Source organism: Macrosteles quadrilineatus, unplaced genomic scaffold, assembly GCF_028750875.1.
Source record: "Macrosteles quadrilineatus isolate MER2022 unplaced genomic scaffold, UCM_ALF_1.0 Scaffold_1__1_contigs__length_201487025, whole genome shotgun sequence".
NCBI classification, from domain to species: Eukaryota; Metazoa; Arthropoda; class Insecta; order Hemiptera; family Cicadellidae; genus Macrosteles; species Macrosteles quadrilineatus.
Genome location: NW_026542594.1, coordinates 58,490,785 through 58,508,801, shown reverse-complemented (window position 1 = coordinate 58,508,801; position 18,017 = coordinate 58,490,785). Strand labels below are relative to the sequence as shown.

General features: G+C 34.9%; 1 protein-coding gene across 1 annotated transcript in view; it reads left to right on the top strand.

Moving 5' to 3' along the window:
• Window positions 1-18,017, top strand: part of LOC128997346 (melanopsin-A-like) — a 102,285-nt gene that overhangs the window by 79,416 nt on the left and 4,852 nt on the right. Inside the window, exons 6-9 of the mRNA XM_054422987.1 lie at window positions 2,363-2,618; window positions 3,721-3,938; window positions 4,540-4,682; window positions 9,161-9,274. Of these exons, the coding sequence (XP_054278962.1) occupies window positions 2,363-2,618; window positions 3,721-3,938; window positions 4,540-4,682; window positions 9,161-9,274 (731 nt within the window). The remainder of the gene's footprint in view (window positions 1-2,362; window positions 2,619-3,720; window positions 3,939-4,539; window positions 4,683-9,160; window positions 9,275-18,017) is intronic.

Genomic DNA, 18,017 nt, shown 5'->3' with positions numbered 1-18,017 from the left:
CCAAGAGTTTATATTCTGGGTCAGAACAAAATCCCCCCTCTGGGATTCTCTCCATTTGTTTTCAAAGTCTCTTTCTTATGCAAGTTAGTTCTTTTTCTATTTAATCAACTCATTTCAAAATTAATAGTTTAGAATTTCAATGTTCTTATTATGTTTTTATAATTTAATATTTAACTATTTATAGTACACGGAATGCATTTTAAATAGAATTATTTTAAGAGTAACTAGTTTGAGGAGATTGAGGGCTGATTTATACTCTGCTTATAAGTGGCTGCATCTATATACTTTCCATTGCATCTATTACTTATCTTATCTGACCACCGCGACCTCGCCGTCGTCACTGAAAACATAAGAGGTTTTCTGCCTCACTAAAACCATCGATATATAACTACTACTTGTAGTACTACTACTATAGTAGTTATATATCGATGACTAAAACACGCATCTATTTTCATATATCACCTGCCTCCTATACTATAGACCCTAGTCAGATGTCTTTCATTTTCTGTCTTTCAGCTTCATTCAAGGTACTGTATTCCAAGTCGTATTCTACATTGTGATAGATACTCCTCGAAATACACTGTTAATAGTTTAAGTATCTTCTCTCCTCCACCTATGGTATGCACATCTCAGCCTATTGGACAGCGCCACTATATCTGGGTTTTTATACATTTCTCTAAGCTTTTTGTACTTAAGTATTCTCCAGCCTTCGTTATTTTTGTTGGTCCATGTATTTTTCTTATCACTCTTTTCTCAAACACAACAATAAATCTTTTTCTGATTCCTTGGTCAGTGCCCAAGTTTCTTAGCCATACACTACTACTTGTATAGTTATGGTATGGTATACATTGATTTTGGTCTCTACTGACAACTATTTGGACTTGGGACGTTTTCTAGGGACCAATATACCTACTACAATGTTGTCATTTTCTTTACCAACTAACATTTTGGTATGCCTAAAAACAGTAATTCGAATTTAAAGAACTATGAACTCCGTAACCCTAACTTGAGTTCATCGACATTTTGTAAAAACAATCCCTAGCATGAGCTCAAGTTTGAATAGCATAAACGTATATTCACGCAGATTATATTTTTGAAAATATTTAATTATATACAAGTGTTTAAGAGTTTAAAATTGCACATTCCTGATAATTCAAAACCTTTATGGTAGGAAACAAATAAAATAAATTTAGTAAGATCGTAAAAATATCTAGTTTTGATGATCTACACTTATGTAAACAACTTGTATCGTAAACATTACAGTGATTGTTGAAAGCCAGATGTTAGTCAAACCAAATTATGTTGAACTGAATCTAATTATAGACCCATTCTAATTTTAAAATGGGTTCGCCTATTGGGTCTGAGTATGATTGGAGTGTCCAATCGAAATCGATCACCACTTACCATTTTTTTTTTATATATTTACCGTCTTGTGAGTAACAGTATAAGCGTAAATATATGTTTTAAGTGTTACAAGACGTATCTTTTATTTACTTTCCATTACATCTTTAGCACCGTTTTATATCTAAAATGAAGTTTATTATCAAATGTGCTGGAATTCACACACATACACTTACAAAACCAAATAAGGTATAACGTATCTTGATCATTAGTTAGCATGGTTCTGATTTATTTAATAACAAAGCTTTCAATCTTCATCATGTAATTTGCTTCAAATTAACCGTTTCCTTTTATTTCGTCCCAAAAATATACTCTTTGTTTTGCTGGGGCCACGGTAGTGAATGTGTTAACTATATGTGTGTACCGATCATTAGGTACACATGCTCATTATTATTTGTAATGTTTAGTAAAAATATATTTATCCCTTCACAGTAATTATTAATCCAAGCCATTTTATATTTTTGCGCTGGGGTAACAAACATTACATGTTTCAAGATAAACGGATGTTGAAAGTGCAAGTCAACATGCTATCCATTTGTAAAATCTGGTGCTTTTGACCTTTGTTTCAGACTGGTAACATTTAGAGTTTGCTGATCTAGAATAAATGTTTCTCTTTTATTTCACGGTCAACTCTACGATTTCTTTGTGCTTTACAGTTTGGTTATAGTTCTAGAGCAGAGAAGATGATGTGTACAATACATTGTCATTCTTCGAATAAATAGCTCCAAAATAAGTCAAATACGAAGGACATAAAGCTACTCGTATTCATAGCAAACAATAAACCACTCTGTATATAAACCAGATGGAACTATCCTTTACAACTCCAGCTGTTTCACAAGGAGATCCATGCGTTGCCGATTTATCATGGTGCGTATTTGAAGGCAAAGATGGGTGAAGAAGGAGGGTTGAATTAGTGATATGATAGATAGCCTGTTGGTTGTTTATCGCTGATCTGTGGCAGGTGTGTGTGCTGACCTGGGTCTACTGTCTGGCGCTCTCCGTGCCACCCCTGCTGGGCTGGTCAAGGTACGTCCTGGAGGGCCTCCACACATCCTGCTCCTGGGACTACACGTCTAGAACACCGGCCAACAGAGCCTACTACATCTACCTCCTGGTCTTCGGGTTCATCGTGCCTGTCGGAGTCATTACATATTGCTACGTCTTCATCATGACCACCATACTGGCACACAGTAGAGGAGTCTCTACCAAGATAGATGGTACAATTATCAAACTAGTTATGAGGAACAACTGTACACTAATAGTGTAAAGTATGTGCTCAATAAGTTATTTTATTATTTTATTTATTATTTTGTAGCTTTATTTATATAACTGTTGTACCCGTGCTTTGCAACGGGAAGAGGACATGATATTGAAACATTTTGATCTTTACTTTACATCTGTTGTATAAAATAGTTACACATCCACCAACGCTTTTAGAAACAAAAAGCTAATGGCTTTTAAATCTGGTAAGTGGTGGAAACCGCCATTTTGGCTTTGATTAGTTTTCAATCTTGTGTAGGCTGATATAAGAAATCTTACAAAATTTTCGAATACCATTTTCAAATACATGATTTCAATCTTGAAGTTTCAAAACTACTAATTATTAAATTTTACTGAGCAAAAGATTTTAAGTCAACCTTCTTCAAACTAAATCACAAATCCCTCCATCCTCACCCACAACAAATCATTAGCAACACTAACATCAGCTGTTAGTGTTATAAAAAGTATGTTATAAACGTTAGAAATATTGTTATGCCTTATCAATAGTCGTATGAAATATTAAAGAAACGATATCTATACAAATGGTAAATTATTAATTTAGCGTTAAAGGTGGCAGACAAAACTAATATGATTATCAAAACATCAAAGACTAAAAAATATAACAGTAAATACAGTACAGTCATTCAACGAATAAAATATTTCCCATACAGTACCTCATCGGAGTTATTATTAGTATGTTATCTGGTATCTCTTCCTTTGGAAGAACCTTTAAATAGTATTAAAATCGTATTGGTGGATCTTTTGTAGTTAAACACTTGTGTGATTTCATCAGTGCAGATTAATCAATGATTTTATTTGAACAAATTATCTGTTTGTTGGGAAGACACGTTCTAACTTCAAAGGGAGGTATATCCGTTATAGAGTACTTAACGTTGAATGCACAACAATTGGGCCCCTTACGTCAATAAACGACTACCGCAAACAGCATATTTCTATCTATTACAGGGTTTAAATAAATAAAGAAGGAAGTTAAAAAAACACTCTGTATATTATTTTTTAATAAATAAACACCTGCCTACCTAATGCACTTTCTTGCAGAGAGTGTAACTTTACAACCCAACATGGTCAGTGGCGAGCACGTCGATGTAGGACATCCCCTCGCCTCGTCTTTCCGCACAGCAGAGATCATCTTAGTGTTGGTCGTCTTGTTTCTCATCTCCTGGACCCCTTACGCCTTAGTTACGTTGGTTGCGCAGTTTGGCGACCAGAAGCTTATAACTCCCTGGGTAGCCGCTCTCCCTGCGTTCTTTGCCAAGGTATGGTTCATGTGGTTACCGTTAACTCAACTTTAACAGTCATTGAAGATTAAATGACATAAAACTGTTCATTTTAACATGTTTTAGAGTCATTGATTTGAACTATGCAATCTTCTTACAATATTAAAAACGATACTAAAAGCGTTTTAGGTTTCAACTCAAAATGTGCTATATTTCCTTTTAGTAGTATTTTATAATCAAAATATGTCTAAACAAAAACCGTCTCTAACTTTCTTTGTTACACATATCGACTTTGAATAGCACAATCCTATAGTAAAATCAGAAGCATATTTTAATGTGCGTAGTGTGGACGAATTGTTTTCTCTTACTTTGGACCATTTCTACGATTTTTACTTGTCTGTTTGGTTAGAAAACCACAAGGCAGGTTTAATTATTAACGGTATAAATAATCATACCGTTTTATATGGTTTAAATTGTAATACCGTTTTATATGGTTTAAATTGTCATAAAATAAGTTAAATCACTAATATCAAAAACTAAAAACTCTCTTTACAAGAACAGGACGGAAAACATTGAAATTGTATACAACTGGTCTTTAAGGCTGACAAATCTAAGGGAAAATGTTTAATTTATGTTGCAGGCGTCTGTGGTGTACAACCCCATAGTGTACGGGTTGTCACACCCTCACTTCAGGAGCGCGGCGCGGAGGTTCCTCCGTCATTGGTGGGCCGGGTCCTCCTCTTCCCTCACACTCACCTACTCTCATCATCTCACTCTCAACAAGTAATCATCCTGCTTGTATAGTGTTGACTAAAACAAAAATACGTTATCATTGACTTACTCTCAAATATCAGAACTATATAAGCCAATACATTATTGTTTGACCCCTTCAATACCACTCCATAAATAAATATGCAATTATTACATAAATCAATTGTAGGGACATAAAGAGAATCGTTAGAAACGCTTCCTCAGTTTCATTCACAATATGTATAAAACTTGTGTTTCACTACACATAATTGGGATACGGATATGACAAGGAAAGGTAACGGGCAGGAATCTATATTAATTTGAAACTGTTTTTCTTTGTGGCAGCTAATTTGAGAGAACGGCTGGGCGTAGAAACTCGGTAGAAGTGTCGAAAGAAAGGTCTTGGTCTGTAGATGAGCCATCAAAAGAGAAACGTGGTAAATTCCTTCGGGGCTCTGCCCCAGTGGCCTTTAAATTCCCATCCCATGTTATTCTTATGGAGGAAAAACGGGGTTTTGTCACAGCTAATTTGAGAGAACGGCTGAGTGTAGAAACTTGGTAGGGGTGTCTAAAGAAACGTATTGGTCTGTAGGTGAGCCCTCAAAAGAGAAACGAGGTAAATTTCCTTGGGGCTCTGCCCCAGAGGCCTTTAAAGTTCACTCAGCAGTTTTGTTTACATTACGACCATATGGATAATTTTACACTACTTTTAATGAACCAGCTGTTAATATTAAAACTGTATTTAAAGGTCTACTGAAACTGTCAAAATTAAATGTTTACACATTATTATTTATGATTTAAAATTGATTCTCCACTGCATGGCAAGTTTTTATGGTTTCAACAAAATGATGAATTTATGATACGTTTTAAATGTTTTGTTCAAAAATCTATGCTTTATTGCTCTTAACAAATTTGAAATTTTGAAATCAGTGTGACATATCAGTTTCAAAGGAACATATAATTATTCCTTATCGGGTTAGCTTATACATATTGTAAGGTTCAAGAATATTATTGAATTCAAGAAAGAAGACCAGAAATTCATTCATTGGTTTAAAAGTTTTCGATGATCGGGTTGAAAATTGTGTCATAGATGAGTACATTGAGAATGAGAGCTGTGTTCAAGTTTTGGAATAGGTTTACTACGGAGTATGTTTCATCTATGGTTTTGGTGAAGTACGGTAGATAAATTAATGTCAATTCAGGTATTAAAAAAAATGTGTACATGGTTTTTACTTTGATGTACACATCTAGCTAGGTCGAACAACGCCTCTAAACCTCACTACATACAACAAATTCTGAAACACAACAGTGCCATCACATCTCATCGCATTTGCATCATTTGTTAGGTACCAAGGCTGGACTAGGTTATGGATTTGGTTCTGCAAATGTTCAAGATTTGTGGCCAAATTTCCTACAATTATGGTTCATTCCATCCACGAAATACATGCACAGCTTTATGTAATCGATATGGCCAAGTCAAAACGACCCCATAAGTTAATCAATTAGCAAGTAAGTACAGGATGATTAAATACATGGGTCCATGTGGCAAGAGAAGGAGTTAAAATTGCTTGGATCGAAGTAAGAATGTTACTGCTTTCTGGATAATCAGATATTTTTATCGAATAAAAAAACTGATTTAATATGCTAATAAAATTCTGTATGTTTATAACCAAAGATGAAGATTCACTTATAAATCCGAATACAATCTGAATGATTTTCCTAAAGCAGATGGAATTAGTCGTTAGTAATATTGACTCTTTCCGTAACATGATAGACTAATTATATGAACTCCTTCTCCCATGTAGTGAAAGTGACTTTGACATGAAACAAACTCATGAACAAACATTTGTAAGAATTCTAAAAAACCTTTTGGGCAACCTAAAGCCGATAAAAAGGTAGGAAATATTGTGTTAAACGAATTCATCAATCACGTTTTTTTAGGGAACTCAATCGTCATACTTATTATTATGCTTATCCTTCCTCATTTAACTAAGATTTTAATAACTTCACTCTATCTATCGCAGTTAGCTAAATTTACATAAAACATCAAGATTAACCGTCGATTTCGACGGGGTTCCACAAGTCTATATATTAATTTGAAACTGTTTTTCTTTGTGACAGCTAATTTGAGAGAATGGCTGGGCGTAGAAACTTGGTAGAGGTGTCTAAAGAAAGGTCTTGGTCTGTAGATGAGCCATCAAAAGAGAAACGTGGTAAATTCCTTCGGGGCTCTGCCCCAGTGGCCTTTAAATTCCCATCCCATGTTATTCTTATGGAAGAAAAACGGGGTTTTGTCACAGCTAATTTGAGAGAACGGCTGAGTGTAGAAACTTGGTAGGGGTGTCTAAAGAAAGGTATTGGTCTGTAGGTGAGCCCTCAAAAGAGAAACGAGGTAAATTTCCTTGGGGCTCTGCCCCAGAGGCCTTTAAAGTTCACTCAGCAGTTTTGTTTACATTACGACCATATGGATAATTTTACACTACTTTTAATGAACCAGCTGTTAATATTAAAATTGTATTCAAAAGTCTACTGAAACTGTCAAAATTAAATGTTTACACATTATTATTTATGATTTAAAACTGATTCTCCACTGCATGGCAAGTTTTTATGGTTTCAACAAAATGATGAATTTATGATACCTTTTAAATGTTTTGTTCAAAAATCTATGCTATATTTGCTTTATTGCTCTTAACAAATTTGAAATTTTGAAATCAGTGTGACATATCAGTTTCAAAGGAACATATAATTATTCCTTATCGGGTTAGCTTATACATATTGTAAGGTTCAAGAATATATTATTGAATTCAAGAAAGAAGACCAGAAATTCATTCATTGGTTTAAAAGTTTTCGATGATCGGGTTGAAAACTGTGTTATAGATGAGTACATTGAGAATGAGAGCTGTGTTCAAGTTTTGGAATAGGCTATTTACGGAGTATGTTTCATCTATGGTTTTGGTGAAGTACGGTAGGTAAATAAATGTCAATTCACTAATTCAGGTATTTAAAAAAATGTGTACAGGATTTTTACTTTGATGTACACATCTAGATAGGTCGAACAACGCCTCTAAACCTCACTACATACAACAAATTCTGAAACACAACAGTGCCATCACATCTCATCGCATTTGCATCATTTGTTAGGTACCAAGGCTGGACTAGGTTATGGATTTGGTTCTGCAAATGTTTAACATTTGTGGTCAAATTTCCTACAATTATGGTTCATTCCATCCACGAAATACATGCACAGCTTTATGTAATCGATATGGCCAAGTCAAAACGACCCCATAAGTTAATCAATTAGCAAGTAAGTACAGGATGATTAAATACATGGGTCCATGTGACAAGAGAAGGAGTTAAAATTGCTTGGATCGAAGTAAGAATGTTACTGCTTTCTGGATAATCAGATATTTCTATCGAATAAAAAACTGATTTAATATGCTAATAAAATTCTGTATGTTTATAACCAAAGATGAAGATTCACTTATAAATCCGAATACAATCTGAATGATTTTCCTAAAGCAGATGGAATTAGTCGTTAGTAATATTGACTCTTTCCGTAACATGATAGACTAATTATATGAACTCCTTCTCCCATGTAGTGAAAGTGACTTTGACATGAAACAAACTCATGAACAAACATTTGTAAGAATTCTAAAAAACCTTTTGGGCAACCTAAAGCCGATAAAAAGGTAGGAAATATTGTGTTAAACGAATTCATCAATCACGTTTTTTTAGGGAACTCAATCGTCATACTTATTATTATGCTTATCCTTCCTCATTTAACTAAGATTTTAATAACTTCACTCTATCTATCGCAGTTAGCTAAATTTACATAAAACATCAAGATTAACCGTCGATTTCGACGGGGTTCCACTAGTGTCTAGGTGAATGCTGTCTGTGTGTATATTCTGTTTTTACACTAGACAGGACACGTCATGGCCTTCATAAAATCTGGGGAATCCTCAAAAGAACATTCAATTGGCTTTTTTTTTTGTCGTGGCGTTTACCTGTGTTGCGATAAAAATTATTTACTCAGTCCTGTAACAGCTGTATATGTAATTCTGAATATTGTAATGTTTGTTTGTTTAAGTTGTTGTGTAAACAAACTACCAGTCTATTAAAATGGTCTCTAACAGTGTCTTATATTTCTTTTATCCTACTATTAAAATCGGTTTATTACAACAACCTTGTACTACACTAGGTAGGAAAGATAAGGAAGGAAACTGTTAGGACTGGGACAGAAACTTTGCGGTTGCAATGTGCAGTCGGTAGGGAATCGTTTGGCTACCTGCACTTGCGCACTGCCGAAAGAAAATTGTCATGCTAGTTACCTTTCCGAGCCCGAGGCCCGTGTAGTGTAGCCCTAGAGCCAGAATTTGTTTGTGTCATTTCCTTTCCTTTCCGTAAACCGTCAGTTTAGTTTCCTCTCTTGTGTAGCCAAACCTAAAAGCCAACATTGAGAGCAATTGTCTGTGTGCATTGTTATCCAGTTCTGTAACTCACTCTGATAGGATCCGTGTGGAGCGTGCAGCAGCCTCTAGTCCCGGCAGCGCTCGCAGGTTGAGTCATGTTGCCCCCCGTGACGTCAACATCGACCCTGAGTGCCATAGTGAGCCTGGACCAAGGTACGTAGTAGGCCTACACCACTAGGGAGTACTCTAAGTATAGGTACTGTACAATCAAACTGTAATTAAATAACCCTACAAATAGTCATGTTCAAGCCCTTAATTGAAAGCTCAGTTCAGACGCTATATCAGAAAAAATAAACCATTCAATAATAACAACGCCTCGGACGTATTTGAAGTTAAGTCTGAATAAAAGCTGAGCATGGTTGTATTTCAACAGCTTTTTGTATACATCTCCTACTAAATCCTGAACAAATCTAGCCAAATTTTGTCAACTCACAAAAATAAATATATAGCTCACATACATAATTATGTCTACTCTAGCAACATACAAACATTAAGCAAGGAAAATTTGAAAGTCGTTTTACATTTTAAATCTTAAACCAGTTTCATTCATTAGCACATTGTTGATAATTAACAAAAACCGAAACAATGAAAAGCAATGTGCAATACAATTTGGATAAATATTATACATGAATGTTAGTGCAACACTTAAAATAAGTTCATGTTTATGTTTTTTACAATTAAATTAGGCTATCATTTTATTCTCTAAAGTATTCCAATTAAAACCCCGTTAAAATATAATTTGTCAATAATTATCAATAATTATCGATCGAAGTGAAGGTATGGGGTAGCAACCCCTAGGTGCATAATTTAACCCAACTATGAGTGATGGATGGGTGTAGAATAAAGTGTGATCCAAACCATATGATGACGGAGGCGACGTATGACTGGACTGGTCGTTTCAAGTTTACTACGAAACATAAGCCTACTGTAGACAATGTTCTATGTGTTTTGCAGAGAGAAGACAGCGATGATTATAGAGGCAACGTACCACTGGACGTAGTAGGACTGGTCGTGTGAAGTTGACTACCAAACCTAAGCCTACTGTAGACAATGTTCTATGTGTTTTGCAGAGAGAAGACAGCGATGATTATAGAGGCAACGTACCACTGGACGTAGTAGGACTGGTCGTGTGAAGTTGACTACCAAACCTAAGCCTACTGTAGACAATGTTCTATGTGTTTTGCAGAGAGAAGACAGCGATGATTATAGAGGCAACGTACCACTGGACGTAGTAGGACTGGTCGTGTGAAGTTGACTACCAAACCTAAGCATACTGTAGACAATGTTCTATGTGTTTGCAGAGAGAAGACAGCGATGATTATAGAGCCAACGTACCACTGGACGTAGTAGGACTGGTCGTGTGAAATTGATTACCAAACCTAAGCATACTGTAGACAATGTTCTATGTGTTTGCAGAGAGAAGACAGCGATGATTATAGAGCCAACGTACCACTGGACGTAGTAGGACTGTGTAATCAACCTTAAAGTTAAGAATACAATGGAAACTCCATGTACAGTATCGAAACTTAAATTTATTTAATTTAAATACAAAATTGATGGTAAAAGAAATTAAGGGGTTCACAATACAGTTTACAATGAGTGGGGAATGAATTTAATAATGAAAGCTTTAGGCTAAGCCTATTACAATAGTTCTAAAGGTTTAGGTGTTATAATTTATTGCATGGATCTTTATCTCAGGTGGGGTGATCGAGCGGCATTTGAATTTAATCTTGTGATTTTATATAGCCTAATTAAAATTTTGTTTTGAAATATAAAATAGGTTCAAATTATTTTCTGATTGGTTGAATTAATGACTTGATTAGTGTTTCTTGACTTTTAAATTCTGGTACAAAATGTTCAAAAGTTAGGCCTAAAATGTTTTAATGGCTTCCAAGTATAGAAAATGTCTACTGGAGTGATCTAACCAAAAATTGATGTCTTCTTCACGGTAAATTTCTTGATGTAGTAATTATTAATGTTCTTAACATGGACGGTTCTTCTTTAATCGAATTTCAATAATTTAGGTTCAAATATAGGCACTTTTTCATAAATTTTGATATTAAGATATGTAGTATTAGTCGGAAAAATATAGGATATGACCTTAAATAAATTGCAAGAAAACGTTTTATTGTTTTATTTTGTAAAGTTGGGTTTGCAGAATGATATACTAAAAGTTGCCACGAGAAAACCACTAAAATCAGAATTAAAAATGGCGGCTTTTCCAACATTGGACAAACTAAAAAAACATATTTCACATGCATTTGTTATGCACATTTTTCGAGATGTTAACTTGGGACCACCGCCTGTATTTATTGGGTGGTTAGTACTTCGTTTTGATAGGGAACATGTTTTTGGCCGCCATCTTGGATCCGCCATATTGGACATTGAAAATGTTTTTCAATGTAACGATAGTGTTGTGACACATCATTACCAACTAAATTTTTACACTGATTTCAATGCTGAAATCCGTTTTTAAATATCTTTATTCATTTAGAAGATATATTCAAACGAAAACTCTCCACCATACATTTCTTATGGACGTTTTGTAGTTTGATAATGGTTTTAAAATTATTTTTCTTATATCTCCAGTTCTTATTGACGCTTGTAGTTCGTTCTAGGCTTAAAATATTCTGTAATGTAAGGGCTTTCATTTGAGCTAGTAGTGACAATATGGCAAAGAGTCGTCACTTCCGGCATTTTTTGGCCCATTTTTAGAGGGTATGGAGACGTTTATTATATAGGGGCACTGGAGACGTTTTAGAGGCTATATGTTGGCATTTTTGCATTTTTTCTTCGAGAGCTTTTTTTGACCACTTTTTTAAAAATCCAGCTCTCGACCTATACAAGCCTATATCAAATATTCAATATCAAGCTAAAAAAGCTATTTCTTATATTTATTGACCCTTACAAGTGTAAATGTAAAGTAGTGACAATAGGGCAAAGAGTCGTCACTTGGGGCGTTTTTTGGCCCAGAACTTTTAAAATTTTTGGCGAAAAAAATGTCCGAAGCCCTAGGAGCTTTTTTGGCCACTTTTCTTAAGGACCTAGCTCTCGACCTAATCTACTAATCCAATTACATAATCATCATTTAATTCTATGGGAGGAAAGAACACTGACTTTAGCTCTGGCTCTGTACCAAAAAATGTTATAGTAAATGACATCACCCTACTCCCTCAGCTTACAAATGTACTTGCCCTCAACTTAAAGGCAACAAATTAACCATTGGAGAAGGTGATGATGTTTTCTATTATGACCACAATGCTCCAGTTACAATAGAAATTTCTGAAGGAACATATGAGGTGGTTGAGCTTGCAAAGGAAATTCAAAAGCAAATCCCAGACTTTTTCCTTACAGCTAATAATAAAACTATGAAAGCGACATTACTTTCTAGCCACGTGTTTGATTTTACAAAACCATGTTTAGGGTCTGTTTTATTGGGATTTAAAGGTGTTTCTACTCCTGGTGTTCAGTTTGAATCTACAAATAAAATAAACATTAATAATGTAAATGTGATTAGAGTAAAATGTAATATTGCAAACTGGTCCTATTTAAATGGAAACAAATCACACACCATACATAGCTTTTATCCAGAAGCTCCTCCTGGCTACAAAATTATTGAAAACAACTAAATTGTCAAATGTGGCATTTGATTCTGACACGAATTTAAAAGAGTTCCATAAAAGTGGCAAGTTTAGTACTTGTTTGCCATTAGAACTGTTAATGGGTGTATTTGAGGATTTTAATAAGGTATTAGTAAATGTCAAACAAGAATTGGTGTTGAAAAGATCCAAAAATGATTTGAATTGTATATTAACAACCACTAGTGCTCCAGCCAGTGGTACTGCTGATATGATTCCTAAAATTACACTTAACTCAATTCAATGGGTGATGCCACATGTAATACCATCAGATGGGGAGAAGTTACAATTACAAAAGATGTTACTGCAAAATAAAAATTTGCAAATTGCATTTAGAAGCTTAGAGTTGCATGAACTTCCATCATATCCCAATACTACAAGACATACATGGTCAGTAAAGACATCTTCAAGTTTGGAGAAGCCTAGGTATATTATATTTGGTTTCCAAACAGCTAGGGATAATAGTGCACGAAAAAGAACTGATGAATTTGATCACTGTAAGTTAAAAATCTCAAAGTATTTCTAAACTCTGAATATTATCCTTATAGTGATTTAAATCTCGACTTTGAAAATGGAGATGTCTCTAAAGCTTATGAGATGTTTATGAGATGTTCAAACATTCCAACCTTTAATAGAGCCATTACAAGAATTAAAGAAAATCACATCAGAGAGGCCTCGAATGGAGATACTCCCAATGACTCCATCTAGAATATCAATGATACCAAGATTACAACCATTACAACCATTACAACCATCCACCCCACAGAAATTAGATTTTGGTCTTTTAGCATCAGACTATTTAGGAAATTACCTCAGTAAAAGTAGTATGACAGACACTACATATGGTATTAGACGAGAAGCAAATAAATTTTTTATTGGAAATAAGGAAGTTGACATTGCCAATGATGATGTTACAATTGCAAATAAAACCTACAAGGGGACAAAAGGTTTGTGGCAATTGTTAACTTTAAAAGAACCTGAGGATTATACTCCGGCTGATTTGCAAAATTATAAAGAAATTTTGGAAGCTACAAATGGACATTTAAAGAGTTACAAAGATGGTGCACCAATTTCAAGTAATAGACATACTAAATATCTTAATATAATTAAACCTCTTTTTAAATCTGTTGGTGAAGGTTTGAGACAAGTGACTGGTAATAAAATAGACTATATTTATTGGGATGATCCTAATGAGCTTGTAGATAGGTTAAGACTTCTTTGGCTAAGTCGCCAAGCCGGTAACTCAGGAGTGGATAATGAAATAGATTCCATTATTGAGGAATTGAGAGAAAGTGGAATTATTTATTAAATAAAAATATGTTTATAGATAAATTTTATCGTTTATATAATCCATGTAATAAGCCTGCAGAACCCAGGGCTAGTAGTGAACCTACTTTAAATTTACAAGACGATAGTTGGAATGGTTTAAACCGTAAAATTGGTAATGTTAAAGATGGGGAGTTTGTAGATGATGTATCAAATTTGGGACAGACATTAACTAGAAAAGGTGATGTCTTCTTACAAGGTAAAACTACATATGAGTTTTTAGAATCTAAGAATAAAAATTGGAATGCTAAAAAACAGAAAATTACTAATGTAGAAAAGGGTGAAAGTTTAGATGATGTGCCCACTTTACAACAGACTTTAATACGAACAGATGGTGGTACATTTGTACAAGACAATAATAATTATGAATTTTTAGAATCAGAGAATGGTATTTGAATGCTAAGAAACGAAAAATTACTTATGTAGAAAAGGGTGAAAGTTTAGATGATGTGCCCACTTTATATCATTAAACAAAATCTGACAATTTTAAAATGAGTCATGGACCATAATTTAACATTAAAATGTATTTATATTGAAATTTGTCTTTAGTTAAAGACGTATATCCCCAATTCTAAATAACTCCCAAAACTCTTTATAGTCTTAAATAATTCGCCAAATTATTGACTTTTATTTTAGCTATGGATTACTTTCCGGGAGTTATTAGGGTTTGGGATATGTCCTTAACTCAAGACAAATTTCAAAATAAATACATTCTAATGTTAAATTAAGAACCATGACTCATTTTAAAATTGTCAGATTTTGTTTAGTGATTAATAAAATAAAAGCTAAACATTCACTGAGTAATTTGAGACCAGAAAGAACTTGGTGACGTATTAACAACCCGAGTTATAAATCTTTTAATAAAAATATATTTCTAAAAAGTTAAATTTAATATTGTTCTGAGGTTCGTAGCTGGTCTTTAACTCGTCTGATTTTAATGATCAAGAGCTCAAATGAAAGCCCTTACATTACTGAATATTTTAAGCCTAGAACGAACTACAAGCGTCAAAAGACCTGGAGATATAAGAAAAATAATTTTAAAACAATTATCAAACTACGAAACGTCCATAAGAAATGTATGGTAGAGGGTTTTTGTTTGAATATATCTTCTAAATGAATAAAGATATTTAAAAACGGATTTCGGCATTGAAATCAGTGTAAAACTGTAGTTGGTAATGATGTGTCACAACACTATCATTACATTGAAAAGAATTATCTATGTCCAATATGGCGAATCCAAGATGGCGGCCAAAAACATGTTCCCTATCAAAATGAAGTACTAACCACCCAATAAATACAGGTGGTGGTCCCAAGTCAATATCTCGAAAAATGTGCATAACAAATGCAAGTGAAATGTGTTTTTTTATTTGCTCAGTGTTGGGAAAAGCCGCCATTTTAAATTGTGAATTTAGTGGTTTTCTCGTTCACCGATTTTTGGCAACTTTTAGTATGTCATTCTGCAAACCCAACTCTACAAAATAAAACCATAAAACGTTTTCTTGCAATTTTTTAACGATCCCTATGTAAGTTTGTTTAGTTTGCTTGGACTATATCCAAATTACATCTTCATACTAGCTCAGCTCTTTTGAAAGTGATGCAGGTTTGATGCATTGTTGCACTCACATATGTCAATGCTGACTTAATCACAGAGAATCGTAGGCCACTGTTCACACATATATTATAACAAATTTTATTTGCTTAGAGCTATATTTGAATTTTGAAAAGTTATTTAAATAAAATTATATTGAATTTGAAGCCATTTTGATAAAAAAAATTATAGGCTATTATATATTTACATGAAATTAGGTTATTTGAAAATTTTCGATATTATATTGTTTCGAATCAATTACCCATTGGTCTGTTTGGTCATATACTATACGTTTGATAAATTGACATATTGATAAAATGAAAAACCTATGGTGAAAATTAAATTATCTATGAAAAATATAAGTGGAAATATTGATTTGTTACAACTGGTCGTGTGAAGTTGATTACCAAACCTAAGCCTACTGTAGACAATGTTCTATGTGTTTTGTAGAGGTAGAGAGAAGACAGTGATGATTATGGAGGCAACGTACCACTTGACGTAGTAGGACTGGTCGTGTGAAGTTGACTACCAATCCTAAGCCTACTGTAGACAATGTTCTATGTGTTTTGTAGAGAGAAGACAGTGATGATTATGGAGGCAACGTACTACTGGACGTAGTAGGACTGGTCGTGTGAAGTTGACTACCAAATCTTAGCCTACTGTAGACAATGTTCTATGTGTTTTGTAGAGAGAAGACAGTGATGATTATGGAGGCAACGTACTACTGGACGTAGTAGGACTGGTCGTGTGAAGTTGACTACCAAACCTTAGCCTACTGTAGACAATGTTCTATGTGTTTTGTAGAGAGAAGACAGTGATGATTATGGAGGCAACGTACCACTGGACGTAGTAGGACTGGTCGTGTGAAGTTGACTACCAAATCTTAGCCTACTGTAAACAATGTTCTATATGTTTGCAGAGAGAAGACAGTGATGATGATGGAGGCAACGTACTACTGGACGTAGTAGGACTGGTCGTGTGAAGTTGATTACCAAACCTAAGCCTACTGTAGAGTTTGTTCTATGTGTTTTGTAGAGAGAAGACAGTGATGATTATGGAGGCAGCGTACTACTGGACGTAGTAGGACTGGTCGTGTGAAGTTGACTACCAAATCTTAGCCTACTGTAGACAATGTTCTATGTGTTTTGTAGAGAGAAGACAGTGATGATTATGGAGGCAACGTACTACTGGACGTAGTAGGACTGGTCGTGTGAAGTTGACTACCAAATCTTAGCCTACTGTAGACAATGTTCTATGTGTTTTGTAGAGAGAAGACAGTGATGATTATGGAGGCAACGTACTACTGGACGTAGTAGGACTGGTCGTGTGAAGTTGACTACCAAACCTTAGCCTACTGTAGACAATGTTCTATGTGTTTTGTAGAGAGAAGACAGTGATGATTATGGAGGCAACGTACTACTGGACGTAGTAGGACTGGTCGTGTGAAGTTGACTACCAAACCTAAGCCTACTGTAGACAATGTTCTATGTGTTTTGTAGAGAGAAGACAGTGATGATTATGGAGGCAACGTACTACTGGACGTAGTAGGACTGGTCGTGTGAAGTTGACTACCAAATCTTAGCCTACTGTAGACAATGTTCTATGTGTTTTGTAGAGAGAAGACAGTGATGATTATGGAGGCAACGTACTACTGGACGTAGTAGGACTGGTCGTGTGAAGTTGACTACCAAATCTTAGCCTACTGTAGACAATGTTCTATGTGTTTTGTAGAGAGAAGACAGTGATGATTATGGAGGCAACGTACTACTGGACGTAGTAGGACTGGTCGTGTGAAGTTGACTACCAAACCTTAGCCTACTGTAGACAATGTTCTATGTGTTTTGTAGAGAGAAGACAGTGATGATTATGGAGGCAACGTACTACTGGACGTAGTAGGACTGGTCGTGTGAAGTTGACTACCAAACCTAAGCCTACTGTAGACAATGTTCTATGTGTTTGCAGAGAGAAGACAGTGATGATTATAGAGGCAACGTACCACTGGACGTAGTAGGACTGGTCGTGTGAAGTTGACTACCAAATCTTAGCCTACTGTAAACAATGTTCTATATGTTTGCAGAGAGAAGACAGTGATGATGATGGAGGCAACGTACTACTGGACGTAGTAGGACTGGTCGTGTGAAGTTGACTACCAAATCTTAGCCTACTGTAAACAATGTTCTATGTGTTTGCAGAGAGAAGACAGTGATAATTATGGAGGCAACGTACCACTGGACGTAGTAGGACTGGTCGTGTGAAGTTGACTACCAAATCTTAGCCTACTGTAAACAATGTTCTATATGTTTGCAGAGAGAAGACAGTGATGATTATGGAGGCAACGTACTAC